This window comes from Malaya genurostris, chromosome 2 (genome assembly GCF_030247185.1).
Source record: "Malaya genurostris strain Urasoe2022 chromosome 2, Malgen_1.1, whole genome shotgun sequence".
In the NCBI taxonomy this organism is placed as follows: domain Eukaryota; kingdom Metazoa; phylum Arthropoda; class Insecta; order Diptera; family Culicidae; genus Malaya; species Malaya genurostris.
In genome coordinates this window covers 250,653,151-250,671,810 of record NC_080571.1, presented here as the reverse complement: position 1 = coordinate 250,671,810, position 18,660 = coordinate 250,653,151, and the positions used below count along the sequence as shown (strand labels likewise).

The following is an 18,660-nucleotide window of genomic DNA, read 5'->3' as shown; positions in this document are numbered from 1 at the left end:
ACAAAATGGGAAATCTTATGGTTTACTGAATAATTTTAAAATATTTGTTTACTTTTACATCGTCACTTATAAAACACATTTGAAATTTTAAAGTAACCAGTGCCATTGAGAAAAGGTTTGTACCCGGGGGGACAGCTTATCATGGACCTCTACAGGGCCGCCGAGAGAAAATTCAAGCCCGAATGACTTTAATATTACGGGCCCCTATGAGAATAAAAAAAAGCATGTGATACGCATGTAGTGGACCCTGGTCGATATCAGAGTCAGAGTGTAAGGCACTGGCCAAACAAGCCAGATGCCGTATGTTCACGCCCTGACCAGAAAGAATCTTTAGTGTCCACGAAGCAGCATCGACAGCATTGGCAATGCATTAAAAATTTGAAGCTCTTACTTTGCCAGACAAATACACGCTGAAAAAAAAACAAACATATTCTTCTTTAGAATCGGTTTATTCATATTCTATATATGCCTTGTAATGAGAATGATATATAGGTATATATAAAATCAAATCTATATATGTATAATAGTTAACAAAAAAGTTCCTTATGTTTTAATTATTCTTGTTTTTTTTATTTCATTTTATCTTTTATTAAAAATGAGACAGCAAACGCAACATACTACGCGAGACAATCTCATTTATCAACAATCAATATCTTTCAGTATATAACTCTGTGTTTTAATTTTTCTTTTCTTGTTTTGTGTAATGCCTATCATTAAAAATTTATACATATACGCGAATTTATGCTAATAGTTCATGGGTTTGTTCTGCTTGGTTTACTTATGCTTCTGAAATTATAATTACAAACGCTTACTAGATGCTTACACGTGCTGCAAACAATAGAACATCACGATAAAATCAAAACAAGATCCATGACATTCCGTTCGTTTTGTGTTTTACTATAATTTACACATTCCAACGAATTGATGTCACTATTCAATTAGCTCTCTCTGTGTACGTGATGTTAAATGCTGGTTAAACTGTTGTCGTTTTTTTTCTTTAAACGTGTACATTTTATGTAAAGTTGATTTAATATCTAACTTTGTTATCATTTATATTACTTATTGCTTTGTTGTTTAAAATGTAAGTGAGCGTTTGCAGGTGTAAAAGTGTATTGTTTTGATGCCAATGTTATCAATGTTGAAAGTTGTTCCAGTGCTGAATTTGTCTTTGAAGGAAAAAAAACGAAGTTGTGCGCTCCGGTGTACTGTGTTACAGGTTTATGCATTGTTCTATTTCGGACCTATTCATTGCATACACACACAAGCAATTATTAACTAATGTGGGCCGGAGTAACCTTCCAATCGCTCACTTGACGAATTTTAACCTTTCTAAACTTGTTCTGTTTATGGCATTCTCGCTTGATGTTGAATCTAACCCAATCCCAAGCTACTAACCAGTGCATACTGTTTGACAGAATTAAGGATCGAAACTGGGTTAGGTTCAGCTTCAATCGAAAACGACATAAGATTCCTGCGTACGAGGGAACTTATGAAAGAACTTTACTACATTCAATAGTTGTTGTTGGTCTTGAAAACCCCGCCATACATGATCTTGAAATGCCTTTTTTTATATTTTGGTTGGTTGATTATGCTTTTCTAGACAATTTAGCGATGGAATCATTAAACGTCATACTTAATTTTCGTGTAATAGTTATAAGATGTTGCCTTGTTGATTTGTTTTTCTTAGGAAAATGCTTTGTGTTTTCAAACTCGATTATATATCCTCAAGTACTTTTGTTGTTGTTTTAGTTCGACTGTCGTCTTTTGCTCATGTTGTTAGTATATATGCATTTCTTATAAATTTACCGCTACAGTTATTTTATTTTCTCATCGAATTTTGTGGATTTATTTTAAAACTTTACATGTGTGTATGCGATTTGTGTTTTGCTTTTGCCAATGTGATTTGCTCAGTTAATGCACTCAGCATTTCTTTTGTTTTTTTTCTCGGTAAATTTATAACCAATTAATATTCCTTCATCTACAAGGTATGAATGATTTATACTGTTTTCGTCTAATTATTTATTTGAATTACTCGTCATAAACTGGAAGTCTAAAAGCGTTTGTTTTTCTGTTTCAGTTATTAAATTTAATCTTATATTCACTATAAATAACAATATATTTGGTTTTGCTTATATCTTCCCATAAAAATTATTAGCCCCATTTCATATAATTTTTGTCTCAACATATCCACTTCAGTTTTGGTTTCCATGTTTTCAATATATAAATAAAAAACGTGTATAACAATTAACGTTTAATACATGTTTTATGGTTAAAATTGTAATTTCATTTTCTTCGCATGAACCAAAATCCCTCGCTTAGTCTTCAGCTACATCTTAAAAATACCAGACAAACAATAGATGCGAAAACCGTGCGTGTATTTCCATCTCTTCACTTATCCATAAGATTTTTTATGCATCTGACAACGACGAAAAAACTATGACCTCAAATGTATATTATGGCATTTCTTATATCGATGGCTGAGACTCGGCATGACTGAATGAGTGAACAATTTTCTTTTCTTTTCTACTGTTTGAATACTACCGACGCCTGCCGGTGGATAATGCTAAAAAACTCAATATTTTGCCTAAAAACTGAAAGATCGTATACAGAAAAGCAAGCGAAAATGCATTACACTATAAGTTTAGTGAAGTTTGATTCGCAGATAGGAATTTGCAAAGTTCAATTAGCTGAAGGAATTCGCAATGGGATTTTTTGCCAAAACAATAAAATTTGTCGAGAGATAAACTAAAAAGAAAGTGCAGCTGAGTATGATGCAACCTAATTTAATTATTGCGATAAAGCGAAAAAAATACCCGAAAAACTTAACCATACCGAAACGTATAAAGTTGTTCTGAGTTATGAAACCTTTGCCATTTGCATATATTTTACAAGTTTTTTTTTTCATGTACATGCACAGTAAATTTGATGTTAGAGCACAATAAATACTGTTATTAGAGTAACAGTTTATAGTACTGTACTTCGCTTTCTACAATTTTTGTCCACGTTTCGATCAATTTTGTAAGCCCCTTCTAACAAAAAGAAAAAAGATTGGTGGTAAATCGAATCAATCCATTTACAATTATCCATCTTAACTGCACCGTTGTTCAACACTATCATGCGTCTGTTATCGGTTTTAATAGAAATCCGAAGAAGCTATACCTGGACAGTATGGTGGAAGAGTTAGTACTTCCTATCATTTGGGGGTAGTACAAGATGACTTCATTATGCCTGTCGCTAGCTTCCGGCGTTTTTGGTATAATGTTTATCTAAAACGCAGCAATTGTCGACGGTAAATTTCGCTGTTATTTACAATACAGAATGCCGTAAATAAATCATGAGTTGCGGAGTAATCAGTACCTGACCAAGAAATATTAAATAGAAATAATAGGAACATTGAAACAACTGAAATTCTCGGTATTTTTCATTTGACAGATAATTTGCATTTACCGAGATTTTCGGCTCGGGAATGATCGCTTTTGGAAAGAATGGATGCACCTTCATGTCATTTCCAGTAGGGAACACACTGGAGTTTTCCACTGGATTCACAGATTCCGGTTACAATGAAAGTAATTATTCAATAAAACAGTGAATATTTGACGATATATATCGTACCGGAATCCAACCAGTTTCATGCAATAGATTAGCGGTACGAGGATCTTTATCCCGCGTGCCTTAGAGCAAATTCAGCAGCCGCCAGATTCATATGGGTGTTCTATAATATAGCTGAAACTGAAATTATAATATTCTGAAAAAAACTATCTTTACCGAAATTTTAGTAAAATATTGTTATCATTTTTTCGACCGGGATCAAAATTAAGTTTTAAGTGTGTATATTTTGAAGTATAAATGAAAAGTAGATACATAATTTTTCTTTCACTTATTGGACCTATCCAATTTCAAATATTCTTCGCCTATCTTTTTTCTCTTCAAACAATTCGTATATTTTTCAGTTTTCCGAGAAATGGCGATTTGGTTCCATGCGAAATCGACAAGTTATATTGGATGACAAATGTCTCGTTAAATTTCGGAAAATGTTAACACCCTGTATGAAATTTCGATAAACGCTCGGTATTTCATTATATAGTGATTTTCACTGTCGGCTAGAAAAGATTGCGATGCGATAAGATAGCGACAAAATGCCGCAAAGATAGCGAAACTGTCATTCGTATCGATTCAACCCCTTCGAGACCACAAGCCAGAAAAAAATAATTTTTAAGTTGACCGTTACAATGACTAATTTTTTATTTATTAAGAAAACTTCAGTCATAATGAATTCATATTGATAATGCGTATGTGGCAGATTAAGGCTACAACTTGCACGGATTTTTTAATCGTGTGCTATTTATTTGACATAATGTACGATTCAGACGATCCGCCTCCTTCCGTCACCGTCACCGGAACGTCAGCTTCCGTCAAAATTAGTTTAATACTTTCTTTACCGGAACGTTCACACGCTCCGTCCGTCACGACGTTCCGTGACGGTGACGATACGTGTGAATGGCTCCATGAAAATGCATGTAATTATTGTTGACGGTGCCGGTGACGGAGATTGACTGTGACAAAAGAAGACGGATCGTCTGAATCGTACGTAATGATTATTTTGTGCTTAGTATGTTCCCTTTTCATTTATATTTTGTATTAATCGACGCCTTGGTTTTCAAAACCTCGTGCTTTATTCGATTGTGCTATTTGTCTACTCTACAATGTTGGTCGTGTTTGACAGATATACATTTGTTGATGCTTTCGATGAACAATGAAATAACAATTGTCGCTAAGGAATTTCACCAGTTGAAAATGCAATTGGTCTCAATCCAACAGCCGATTAATGTTTCTTTTGGCTCTAATGCTAGTTAATTTCAATACAACAGACAGCGAAGGGGTTAAAACAACTGTCCAATTTTCTGGCAGCGATGCCAGGTGAAATTTTAGGGGTCTGCGTATTGGAAATAGTCCTAAGCGACCTCAATATTTAGAAGTATGACGAAAAAACCAAACGAAACCCCTACAGTAATAGCAAACGTCATTAAAATGGACGATTGTTTATAAAAATTTCGAAAATCTGCAAAAAAGTCGGCATAATTGCAAAGTCTGCTAAAAAACGAAATTGCAAATTCACATACCAATCTGCAAACCTGGCATCAGTGATTCTGACGCTCATTATTTCGCTATCCTGCGACGATTCCGTCGCATTCTATGTCCAGCTGAAAACCACTATAATGAGCTAGAGAATCTGTTATAAGTTTGTATTTCTCTTTCCTTCGGTTCGTGTGACACCCAACAACTTTGTTTTGAACCGCTTCTTTGGTTTTAAGGCATAAAAAATCAACTTACAGAGTTACTCTCAATGATTGCAAACTGCACTCTTAGACAAAAATCGTGTCAATATGTAAAATATGTAAGAACAGAAACACCTACCCACATTATCAGATCCGAATGGATTCCGAATCAATTCCGAATCGGCGAGAAATTTTCATTCGGAATTTCATGTGGAAATCATAATGAATTCCGAATCAATTCCAACTCCAGTGCAACAACCGATTCCGAATGAACCGGTTCGCCTACAACCGGTTGATTCGGAAATCATTCGGAATTGAGTGAGAAGATGCGGACTGAATTGTCAATTCGTCTTCTTCTTCTTCTTTCCTGATTTTGCACGTTTTCGTGCTGATTTTCAGTTTATTTTTAAACGAAAACATTATATAACTGAATATACAAATTTAAAACTTCATGTTTTTCGGATATATAGAACTAGTAAATAACCAGTTCTTCTTAGAATCCCAATATAAACTATTGAAATTCGCTGGAAATTAACAAAACGTCCTACCTTAGTCAGCATCATCCATTCCTCTAGCTGGAGTGTAGTGAAATGGCTTAAGTCGCTTAAATTTCACACATTCATAAAATGAGCGAATATTCAATGACATTTATAATGTCACTGTCAATGAGGTTGATCGAGCAGCCAACTCAGGCGAAAATTCTAGCACTGAACCGATCGAGCACTGAAAAATCATGCAGTCGAGTAAGAATTCATTACGCATTCCGTCATTTCGATAATGTGGGTATGTAAGCACAGAAACAGCTCACATATGAACTGTGTGTAACACCCACTTGTACGCGGCAGGCAGATTTCTCCCCAGACGGCTGGCTATGTCTGCCAGCCATTTTAGAATTCCGACAAAAGTCTGGCAACAATGCAACAACCGTTTCCGGCAGAGAATTTCGCCTAGTGCCCCTCTCAGCAGGCCGTTCAATTTTGTTGATTTTTGAGCGCTTGTTGAACGATATATTGCACGAAATATTCGTTCAATTTGCTGGAACGGTTTGTTGTTGTTTTTTCTCTTGCAAAAATAGTGTGAAAATTAAGTGTTACCTTTCCATAGAACGAAAATTTGTTGTTATTCTACATGAAGTAGAAGTATTGTGCAGGTATGTATTGTTAGTTTAAACAAATAAGTGGAAAAAAACTTCAGAAATTCTGCAGTAAAACTAGTCCAACGGGGCTCCAACTCCTCATGTTAAAAATGGCTCAACAATGGACCTCTGTCTGCCGGGTTTGTTGAACGAAAAAAATGGCATTCGGTTCAACGGTCTGTTTCAAAATCGGCAAACAAAGGTCCCGTGTTGGCCTCCCGTTGAACGATTGATTGGACTTTCATTGGACCAATGATCCAACGTATTGGACCAATGAAGGACCACCGTTGAACGTTTTTTTCTAAGTGGGTGGTTATTAACGGTTCTTTTCTGTCGGATTCTTGCCATACAAGATTGGCAGAACCGTTTTGAATCGGTTCTACATTTTAAGCGTCTTGGTTTTATTTTTTAAATAAAAGATACATATGAAAGGCAATTAGTTATTGCCCTTCATATATACACTCAAAAAAACAATTCACGTTCGATTCACTTGAAAAATCACGTAAAATGGTTTCAAATGTCAAATTGAATATTTTACGTGACGAAAATGAATGTTATACGACCACCCCTCAAATGAATAGAGTCATCACATAAGGTTTACGTGGATTGACCAAACGTCAAACAACCTACGTGAATTTCCATTGTGAAAAACTCGATTTTGAAAATGGCGAACAGTGGCCCTCAAAGTATAAGTAGTGTAAATATTTGCGAGAAATGTTATTTAATTACAATTTTTCACTACATCGACCGGACCATTCCAGTATGAAAGTTTCCATGTGTTAGACTGGACTGAGTGCCTGCGTGAGCCCGGAAGTTTGCCCGCTCCTGCCGAATGCTTCAAATGCCGTTGGTCCACCGAAAAACGAGTTCAAAATCGGCATGAAGCTAGAGACACTGGAACCATGTAATGCGACATCAAATTGCATCGGTAGTGTTGGGGGAGTTATTGGATCTCGACTTTGGCTTCGGTTGGATGGCAGTGACAACAAAAACGATTTCTGGAGGCTTGTCGATTCGAGATCCCACGACGTTATTAGTTGTTTTTTATTTTCAGCCGTTAAAAGTCTATGCTAATTTTCTGAAATAAATGTTTTATTTTTCATGGCATTTTTCATTTCCTAGATTTATATAAAAATCAGAAATCTCCCTTTTGACTTTAACCGGTATATAAAATTGCAATTCTCTGGTACCTAAATTTTATATGAACTGATAAGTAAATGTGATATGAGCAGTACATTATATTATTTTGAGTGTACTAATCATGGAAAATGTTATTGCCAATAACATTACTTTCTCACTACCAACCATACTCATATTTCAATCTCATTTACCTCGTCTCAAGATTCGTTTTTTGGCCGTACATGCGGGATTGAAGAATATCAAATGAAGTCGAATAAAAAAAAAGAAATAGGAGGGAAATAAACAAGACACGTACGGCGAGATAATGACGCAGTTTCGCTTGGACAATTTTGACAGCAGCCGGAATGCAGCCAGCCTTCTGACGGTTGCCAGAATTCCTCACAAGCGGGTATTTGCTCATTCAGTATGGTGAAAACTTGCAGATGTAACCACGATTTGGGTGCCGCATTCACATGAGCCTCAATTTTGGGTGCAACATTCACTTTACGCTAGATTTTTGGTCTTCTGTTGGTTAAAATGACAAATTCATTTTTGTTTTATTCCGATCGAATTGTCGTGTGATTTATGCGATATGGAATTAGGAAAATAGTGTGATAAGTGTTGAAATTGTTGTAGTTGGAGTATTTTGGACTTCCGGTGAAACCCTCAACGAGTGAACACGTCGTATCGTGTTAGTGCGGTGAAAATTCGAGTATTTCGCGAGAAAGAAAGGATTTTCATCCGTACTTCGGTGACTCCACGTTGTTACATAGCGAGGGTTTCACTTGTAGTCCAGTGAAAAGAAAGTCCATTGGACTATAAACGAAAGCTAACTGGCAATATAGCTAAATCGCTGTGCCATCAATCGGCGTCATCTCAAGTGAGGTGACGCCACCAGAAGTGAAGAAGAAGAAGGAGTATTTCTATAACAGGCAGGAGAATTTTGTTATCGTTTCAGAACGTAGAGGAACGTTTTAAAAGATCGCGGCGAATAGTCGAGTAGGTGGCAATAGTGTTTCCAACGTATAGCAAATTTGAAATTTACACAGGATTTTGAAAAATGTTGTTCGAGCCTGTATATCTGTTATCTGTGTAGTCACTCTAAAGCTGATACAAAATAACAAATTATGAAATATTTAGCAGTTATCATGCAGAAATTGATTGCAGGATTTCTGCACTAATAACTGCTCAGAACAATATTTGCATATCTGGGAGGTAAAGGTATTTACTGGTGATGTTCCTGCATATATCTTTTGTAATTAATATTTTACCTCTGATGCAGCTCGAGGCTGGGGACCTTCCCTTATCATTCTTTGTTGAAGTACTGTTTCTTCTAATTGAACTGTACCGCACATGTATGTTTGCAGTTCAATTTAAATTTCATTCTGAGAATCCGCCGAGCTGTAAAATGCAATATTGCGGTGAGAAGTCCGAAGGAAATGTTTGAAAATGATTTCTTTTAGAGGTTTGAGACGTACCCAAGGAAACTGCATGATGTAGATTTCGGTGCAGACAATGTTGAACAGTAGTGTCAAAGGAAAAGTTGGAAGCGAACACGCTCCAAAGAATAGTTTCGAAAGTAATGCCCCGTTTACACTTCTGCTGGCTGCCAGCATGCTGGTGTCAGTGTACTGCCCTCTGAGGAAAAAAACGTTCAACGATGGTCCTTCGTTGGTCTAATACTTTGGATCATTGGACCACAGTTGAACGTTTTTTCCTAAGAGGGCAGTACAATGACGCCAGCATGCTGGCAGCCAGCAGAAGTGTAAACGGGGCATAAAGAATAAAGCAGTGCTGCCCATCTTAGGCCATGGACCATTTCGCGAATAATTTTAACTATTGGTTAAAATCTGATAGTCGACTTACCCCATTGTCAATAATAACCCTGCACGAGAGCATGTTTGATAGCCATTTTAAGATACTGGAAAATTTTTTTGCAAAAGAGTGCAAGTTTCAGAACTTTTAAAGAATCACTTCTGTATAAATTGTTTTCATACTAGCCACATTCCAATATAAAGTACGAGCATTTTTTCTATCATCATAATATAAAGTATGAATATTTTGTCAGTTTTCCTCGAGATTTATAATATCTCTGTATTGCAATCATTATAGCACCTATAATTTCATTTCCAAAGCGCAATAAAATCCAGAAAACATATGGAAATGTCACATTCTGAATTAGGCCGCAGCTTCATTCAAATTCAAATTTTGGCAAAAAAGGTTAATATCATTTGCGAAATGGTTCACAACCTTAACATTCGTTCGGTTATCCCGTGAATTATATGTGCGCTTTTACTACTTGAACTCTGCGTGTACTACAAAATTGAGTTATCCATAAACCATACCACAAGAACTGATTGAATGTTTTGAAAGTCCGATGTTTCAAATTATTAGAGAAGAGTACTTCCGACATTAAAATCTGTCAAGTCAAGTTTTTCGGGTAAATAAGACAATGGTAAAAGTACAATTAAAGTAATAAAACATTTTCTTGAATTCCTTGATTTCGTTAGTTCACTTTCGACAAACCTCTATTTAGCGGCATGGCTACTTTTACTCTTCATTGTTTAAATTCTACTCTAGTTACAAAGCCATTGTGTCGCATGCTCGCTTGTATATTTGTTATTCATGTAATTTGTTCGTCAGACGCTTCTTATTTCGAATTAAGATGTACGTGCCGGTTTTTTTCTCAGTTCTAAGTTTGAAACTTTAACAACATTGTCTGATTTTTGCGTGCGCTTTTACGTGTATGTGTGTTTTTATGAATATAATTTTCGCTGTTGTGGTATTCTAAACTGGTTGTTTATCTGTCACGGTACTCCTGGATTTCGTTCAGCTAGTTAGCTCTCATTGTTCGATTTATGGCTGCTTGAATTTTTATATCGGCATATAGCTTCGTAAAGTTTCAGTTCTGGTTGGGTCGAGTTATAAAGTATTTCGGAGACTTGTAGTTAAATTAGTGATCAGAGAAAGAACCATGTTGAACAGATGTCTAATTTCATTGGAGGAATTCTAAAATCTTGCTTGACTATTTGAAAAAAATTGCTCTTCGGTAGTGTTCCAAAAGTTCGTAAATACTTGCAGTTCATTATCTATCCTTTTTACCCTTGTTATAGGTAGCTCCGGATTTAAATTTCCTGCATTTTTCTTCTTAAATTTGTTCATGGATGGACGGGAGGAAAAAGTTTTTCATGGGTAATGATTTCCTCGTACGCACTTAGCACAGACTAACAGACATGACAGTATGAGTAAATTCTTATAAAAATAATTTTTCGTGATGCACTAGTTCCACCTATATTGTACTGCGCGAACTATTTACTATCTGTACACCCCTTGTGTTACGTAAAAGTTTTTTTTACTAGTTGGTTTCCCCTCATTTGTCAACACCGATCAGCTGCTTGCAGGGATGCCTGATTTCATCAAAATATTTGAAAATGAATCGTCACAATAAATTATTGGATTACGTTGATAATATATTTAACTTTTTCGCGATGTTAGAAGGTAACCATTTATTTTTCTCAACGTTGCTCATCTAGATTATTTTTTATTGTGTTGGTAATTTTCACCCGAAATTAAGTGGCGGCAGACAAGAAGCAAGTAAATATTGTAACAAAACGGGTTCGATTTTGTATTGCGTTGGAGGATGAGAAGTAGGCATAGTTTTGGCAATATGTATTAAATCTGTATCCTGCATGAAATTCGCATGGACGTATACAAATCAATACATTACTGGTAATTCTGTATGAATGGCAACTCTGTTGATAAATGAAAAAAATAAACACAGTCTAGATGACAGATAGGATGTTTTTGATAGGGTAACGTGGCGCCATCATGACACATGTGAGTACTGTCCCAAATAAAAGAATATTCGAAATGACCGTTAAAAAGATTGAAGAATCTAATTTGAGTGTCCTGTCTGTTAGTCTGTGCACTTAGTCTCGAATATTGTATTTTGCATTTGTTTTCTTACTCGTTAGAAATATTATTTACATTTGCGTTGCTACGCCATCTGGAGACGGCTCTTTAATTTCGTTCATTTCTGACTGTCATAAATACTTTCGATTCTATTTCGTCAGTTTTGTTTGCGTGAACTTTTATTATTATGATTTTTCGCCATGAACGTAGTCGACAAATAGATAACTGAACCATATGTCACAGGCTTGTGGTGGTTTTGCATGAATTCCTTCGCTAAGTAACACCTAATAGAGTCGAGAAAGTACGACGAATAAAAAAAACGAAGTAGATATGTACGTTGTTTGAATTAGGGAGAGAAGTTCAACAATTGACAGACTTGTAGAAACTGGTTCAAGGGATTTGCTAGGACTCGAATCTATTCGTTCAATACTAAAACTATGCTTTTCCATCGAATACTTTTTTCTACTTATGCAGTGTTTGCTTATCTCAGTATCCTGCTATTAGATATTTCTTCCTCCTATAATTCTTTTTGTAGCACATTCATTGATCTATGATTTATGTTGTGTCTCGTTTTTTGTTTATTTTCTATTTGTGTTCCACCACATTACTCATCAATAAAAAATAGAAATAAGAAAAACCCTCAAAAATTTGTTAACATTTCATTTTATTATCATTGATTTATCTTCTTTATGTAATCGTTTAGTGTTCTTCACTTTCCATTGGTTTGTTGCTTACAGCAAGTTGAATTACTTGTATATGTATGGGTGTAGCATATGGACGTGAGATGGAGAAATGGTGGCAATGGAGGATTTATCAAAATATTCCCAGGTGAGGTGTACGTACTGTTATATTGTTGCTCAGATCTAATTGAACACTATGTTAATGAAACTGAAATATTCAATTTAAAAAATTGAAGCAATTGGATTATCCGAAGATATGTAGCTGTAGAATGAAGGTCATATTTGCCAAATTATCACAATATGCAGCATATTAATCAATTGAAACAGATGTAATACCGTTCCAACCGCAGAGAACTCATATCAAATCTCATGCTCAGAAGAGGACATTTCAAATGAAGTTAACAAAAACCTGAATGATTTAATAAAAATGTATCATGTTTTAAGAAATTAAACAGAGCTTGAAGCCAGAATAAATTTCGCTCTTGCATCCAGGTTCAAACCTAGACTAGCAGAATTGTAAACCTTCTCCTTTGAGAAACTGCTATGCACTCAGTGAAAAGCCAAAAACCAGATTGACAACCATTGTTGGTAAGCTAAAAGGACAGCTCATTTGTGACATTTTAGCAATATCAAGCATCTCTACCTGTAATAAGATACAATTACTTAAAGCTTGAGTCTTTTAATATCTAGACACACTGTTTCAGAAAAATTTGAAACCCCACTTCGAGAATCCGATGTGATCAGGGTAAAAAATCGCAAAGTCGGTTAAATTTGCATTTCCCTGAGCGGCTTACTATCGATCGGCAAGATCACAGCAAGCGTGGTGGTGGAGCTGAGAACCGGAAGTTGAATATCGCTCTTTTCGGGCTAGTAAGGAACGAAACCGGACACTGAAACAGAATCTAGTGACCAAAGGACGGGCCTGAAATTCTACAGATTCTTACGAACTACACACTTATTTTTTTTTTTCGCTGAATCACGGCAAAATAGTTACCGAGATGTGCACCGCCGAGTACTCGGTTACCATCTCGGCAAAAAAAGAAATTGCGGAGTCTCGGAAATCTGAAATTTGACAAACGTTCGTTTTTACCGAAATTGTCAGCACAATGTTGGGGACCACATTTTATTTCCGTATAGATACAAAAAATATACTTATGTTTCGAGGACGTACAATTGTAAAATATGCAATTCGGAATAATCGCCGATTGTCGAATATATTGGTTGACACGTCGTTGAAGCTCTTCGGCCAAATCTATAATGACTTACCGACAGAGAAAAAAGGATCGGGAAGAAGCTTTCCATAAATGATCGACAATAATTTGTAGGTATTATACTCATTCAATAGATCGTAGATCTCTCGTCTTCCTTTTCGAATAATTCCATTTTTTCTGATGACCACTGGAAATTTTCTCCGAAATATTTCGTCAGAAAATAACTGCGTAGTGCCAAGCGAAAATGCAAAACGAATGGAAGTTGTGTAGCCGAATTTCGGCAAAAGTTAACACATATTTCGCAATTTCGTCAAACGCATTTGCTTATTTCGGGATAGTTGTTAATTCACCGATGAGTTCAGTACAACTAACGTTTGAGTTCTACTAAACGAATCTCGGAAAATATAACATTGATTACTGGGCAGCAAAATTGAGTGTTGCCGATCTCTCTCGACATACAAATGATGCATCCTCATGGATGACGGATCGGGCGTCAAAATGAATTATGGGCAGTTTTCCGGAAAAAATGTTCTGTAAAGCCATTGATCGACGTGAAGTTCCTAGCAAGTGCAAATTCGTTCTTGCCGATAAATTCTTAAGAAAGCTTATGATGAGGCAAGGTATTTGATATTGCGCAGAAAAAACCTAGCTTTTCGTGACAAACAGACTTTCGTATATTAAAGCTTACAATGGACCTGACCAAATTTTGGCATGATTTGGTAAGCTGTCACTAAAGCGTAGAAAACAACAAGATAGATTGAGAAATATTGGGTAGTTGTCAAACATACGTTTAAGAAGAGTGAAATAGTGACTCGGGATGTGCCAGTGATGAAGGGATGGTGAAACAAAGTGGTCGGTTAGATTAGTCCACATAGTGTCCAAAATATGATGAGAGGTATTCAAAGAAAAGTGCGGGTTCGAATTTTCTTCTACTTTTCCTTTAAAGTACACAACATGAATTCCATTTTGAGTACTCAACATTACTATTACGTTAACATGGCTTCGAGATAAAATTTTTTCTGCGGCCAATTGTTGTTAAATGACAAAGCAAAACAAAACCTTGATATTACATTTCTTTGATGGAATTTGACCTTCTGTTTCAACTGACTTCGCAATCCTTCCAGGTCGGGCTCGAACATACGACAACTGGTTTGTAAGACCAGCGCCCTCTGCATTAAACCGCCAACCCGGGACACAAACGGCAAATGACTCGAGCTTCATTAGTGCCGGAGAGATACTGAAAGTTCGAATAATCAGTACTGAATTAATTGAATATCCATGGGGTCATACATATCCATAATCACCTGCAGTACTATAGACTGCATCTGACATGACTGCAAGAAACCATTACAACTACGCTACACCTTCGGACTACCGATAGGAAATGAACAAACAAAAAAATTGAATAATCTTTTCGACAGTCTCTCGAGGGACGAAGTTTTCGAAAGCACATCTGTGAGTATATCATACAATGATCTGCGGTCACTTCCCCGTTTTCTGTATTTCTAACCCGAGATCGGGATAGTTTGCCGAGCTTTGCTAATGTGCGCTGTATGTTTGTTTATTTATTCACCTACACCTAATTTAATCAGGACACACTGGCCAGAATGGTGCATTTTGTTGTTGCTGATAAATATCAAATACCCGAAGCGTAATGCATTGTACAGTGATTCGATGGACATGGGAAAGATTGTGCTATGCGTGCGTGTGTGCTGGTGATTTCAACAACTGTGCACAGGGCTCTATCAACAACGAATCGTGGGGACGCTCGTGTTTAATCAAATCTACTGGGAACTCGTTGGTCACTTCTGTGATGCGACATAAAGCAACAGGCAAATGGCACGGAAATCTTTAACATACTCCTTCTGTTCTGTACGATACTGGATTTGACGAATGAATGACGGAATGGAGGATGATTTGATGAAAACTTGACACTTTTTAGAGTAGTACATCCAATCTTTCTACGTTTATGATAATACGCGGAGCAATAACTGTAAGTTTACTCGGTTTAGAGAGGGAAATGGTAGAAAACCGATAGAGGATATCAGGGATTTTTTTTTAGATTTATACAAAAGTATGTCGTAGCTAGGAAGGTTTACTAAGAGAGTTTTAAAAAGGGACAGCTAGAGTATAGAGAAACTGTTTGTATGATAATGATGAAACATGGTTTTACCGTGCACTATTAAGAGACTAATTCCTAATGCAAATGGCGCTACCAGAACCACGTGTTATTGTTGGTGTACTATATGTGGAAAGATAAGCCGATAGCATGAACATGATTTGATGTTTCAAATTCACTAGGGTGTTGTTTTTAAGTTCGAGTAATAGATGGTTTGTCTTGAAAATTGTTCCTTAAATTACTTTAGCTTGTTTAGGCTAGGTCCTTATAGAAATTTGTCTTTAGAAGAGAAAAAGATGTACGCTTAAATACAGTTTACTGGTTTAATTAGTTGATTCTTTTGTTATTATTTAGATGTAATCTTGTTAGGTAAGATTTTGTTCGAATATAGGTTTGTTTGGTTGAATACAATTTAAAATGCATAATAATAAATTTGATACTATAGTTTCATGGAGAACAGGAGATAAAATATTTAACATAAGTGTTTCAATAGAAGATTTTCACTGTATCATTTCTCTTATTATTTTCCTTGTAGGATTCGATTACTTCGAAATGCCGTAGATCAACTCGCTCAGCCGTCAGCACAATCAGTAGATGCTTCTTTCGTTAAACATTTCCTAAATAGAATGAATTTTACTTATCTACGCGCCACTCGCTTACAATTCTATTGTTGTTGTTGTTGTTTTGTGTTTAATACCATAATATTACCATAGTTCTCTATAACTATACATAATAATATTTTTAACTTAGTACTCAGTTGTTGCATCCTGTTCACTAGGCAAAACTAACCTAGTTTCAAGTGGGTTTGATTCATCGTTAACACTACAGTAATATTTGGTTTACTTTTTTCGCCTTTTTCGTCTTTTTTTGTTTGTTTGTTTTGTTCGTTAACGTGACTACCATAAATTGATGATTCTGCCTAGTAACCACTGGTTCTAGCGCATTAAGCGTACTTACTTAAAACGGACACACCAACATATCGTATTCAAACATGAGTGAAACGGCAACGAATACGAAGTATAACAAAAACATGGTTAGCCCTAAGCCTTTGTTCATGCGCCAGTGGAAGCATGCTATCGACAAGATGACAAACACCAACATCAAGAACAGGATCGTGATCGAGCACACCATGCCGACTGAGTTGACCTCCACCGGCTGACCGTAAATGATGCCGTAGAGCAGCCACGGAATCGGAAGACTGAAAAAAATTATGGATAATTACTATATATTCAAAAAAAATTAGATTCAAAAACAATTAGATGGGTTGGTGTGTTGTGTTGGTGTGTAGATGGGTCCTTAGTGTCTGTCAATCTTTATATCTATTTTAATCAAAACTCAATGAAAGACAGAATTGAAAATGAAATTGCGACTGTGAAGACGAATGATAAAGGTATTCTCCATAAGTAGCTGGGGGCTAAACCTGGAGAATATGACGGATGCGATAGCAATTCAAATTCATGAAACTTAACCATCGTTATTGTTAACTTGTGTTTGAGCAGCTGCTAGAAACGTTCAACGCCGACGTTCAAAATCAGCAGCCTATAATGGTTGCTTGAAGCAGATCCCGTTTAATGCTCATCAAGGCATTTCTTTACTTTTCTCTACTACTTTACACAATTTTTTTTTGACGTCAATACGTCTTACTTTACTATGGGGCGCCGTTGCAAAATTCTCCCTATGGAAGAGTGGGTAGAACTTACTCGTGAATATATCGAGTAGTACTAAACGAAACAACATAATTCTTTCTCCATACCATCAGCAATATGATCATCAATGTATAATTAAATTTGGAACAGTGTGACAACTTTTGGAATCAATGAGAAAAAAAAACTCATTACACTTGCTTACCTTTTACGCAATTGGAAGTCGGTTTTGAGGTAGTCAGGCACATATTTGTCCCGATGTTCAACTGTACGAACTGTGGAACTTACTTCTGAGCCAGAAATTAATTCCTTAATTCAGTTTCAGAAGTTACTTCCTGAATTCCGTTTCAGAGTTTAATTTGTAAATGCAGTTTCAGAATTCATTTCCAGAATCCGGAACTAGTGTTCTGAAACTAAACTCTTGATCTGTATTCTGAATCTGAACTTTTCAACTGAATTCGGAGCCTGTTCCAGGTTTACAATCCTGAATGTTCAGAATACAACCAGTAATTAATTAAATAAAAAATGGCAAAAAGTTCTCACCAGTTGTAAGCATCAGATAACTTTCACAAACTCTTAGAACGTTTAGAATATTCCCAAATAACCATGCGAAGTTTTCTTCTACTGATATTAGTATATTAGATATACAATTATTGATATTAGGGAAGTGTGAAAGAAGAGTTTTTTATTCTTTTTCACGTCCTTCAGTCATGTCTTTGATTTTACCACCCAGCTCTTTTTCCTTAAAAACAGTGTTTGATCAAACTTCGAGTTTTCTTCTCATATAGAAAAGATTTGAAATTACTGTGAAAACTGACTTTTTAACCGAGATGGTTGAACCAATCTTCATTTAGATTTATATAAAAGATCTTATGCTCCCGAAGGACATTATTAAATTTTAACTGGATACAACTTCCGGCTCCGGAATCACATTAGGATGTGTAGAAAGGAGCCTGTTTCTATACATAACCATGTAAAAACTTATAACTCCTGTTAGTTGATGACCAAAAAATTTGATTTCGGATATATCGGCAATCAGTTCCCGGTTCTGTATGTACCGGAAGTAATTGTCATTCAGAGTGACGAAACAAAAAAGAGAAACTTGCTTTTAAATTTGGCTCAAATCTGTTATAATTAGTGAATTATGTCATTTGCATAGGTCAAACGAATTGTCTTCAACCATAAAGGTTTCCAGTTTTCGGTTCTGGGTGTACCGAAAATAATGGCCAAAAACTGCAAAACGGAATTTTTATCATTTTTTCAGTGATGGCCAAATTTCACAAACTTTAGCTCAAATGAAATGTCATATTGTAGAGTTCGGTGGACTGCTGTTTGTTTTCATTCGTATCCGACTTCCGGTTCCGGAACTACAGAGTGATGAGTGTTTAGAATTTCAAGCATAAATTAAAAAAAATGTATGAGAGTATGAGTAATTTTACAAAAGTATCGTCCCTGAATATACAGTACTGATGCTGAAATGAAATGCAGAGGTGCTGCTCGGTTAGAGATGGTCTGTCAAATCGGTAGGAAAATTTTAAATTAATTTTCAACGATTTCTGATAAAA

At 35.9% G+C, this 18,660-nt stretch overlaps 1 protein-coding gene across 5 annotated transcripts in view; it reads right to left on the bottom strand.

Moving 5' to 3' along the window:
* Positions 1-543: 543 nt before the first annotated feature.
* The window catches only part of LOC131429417 (sodium/potassium/calcium exchanger Nckx30C), a 215,301-nt gene continuing 197,184 nt past the window's right edge, over positions 544-18,660 (bottom strand). For all 5 annotated transcript variants that reach the window (XM_058593512.1, XM_058593513.1, XM_058593515.1 and 2 more), the window contains one exon: positions 544-16,650. In XM_058593512.1, the coding sequence (XP_058449495.1) occupies positions 16,410-16,650 (241 nt within the window). In that variant the 3' untranslated portion in view covers positions 544-16,409. The remainder of the gene's footprint in view (positions 16,651-18,660) is intronic.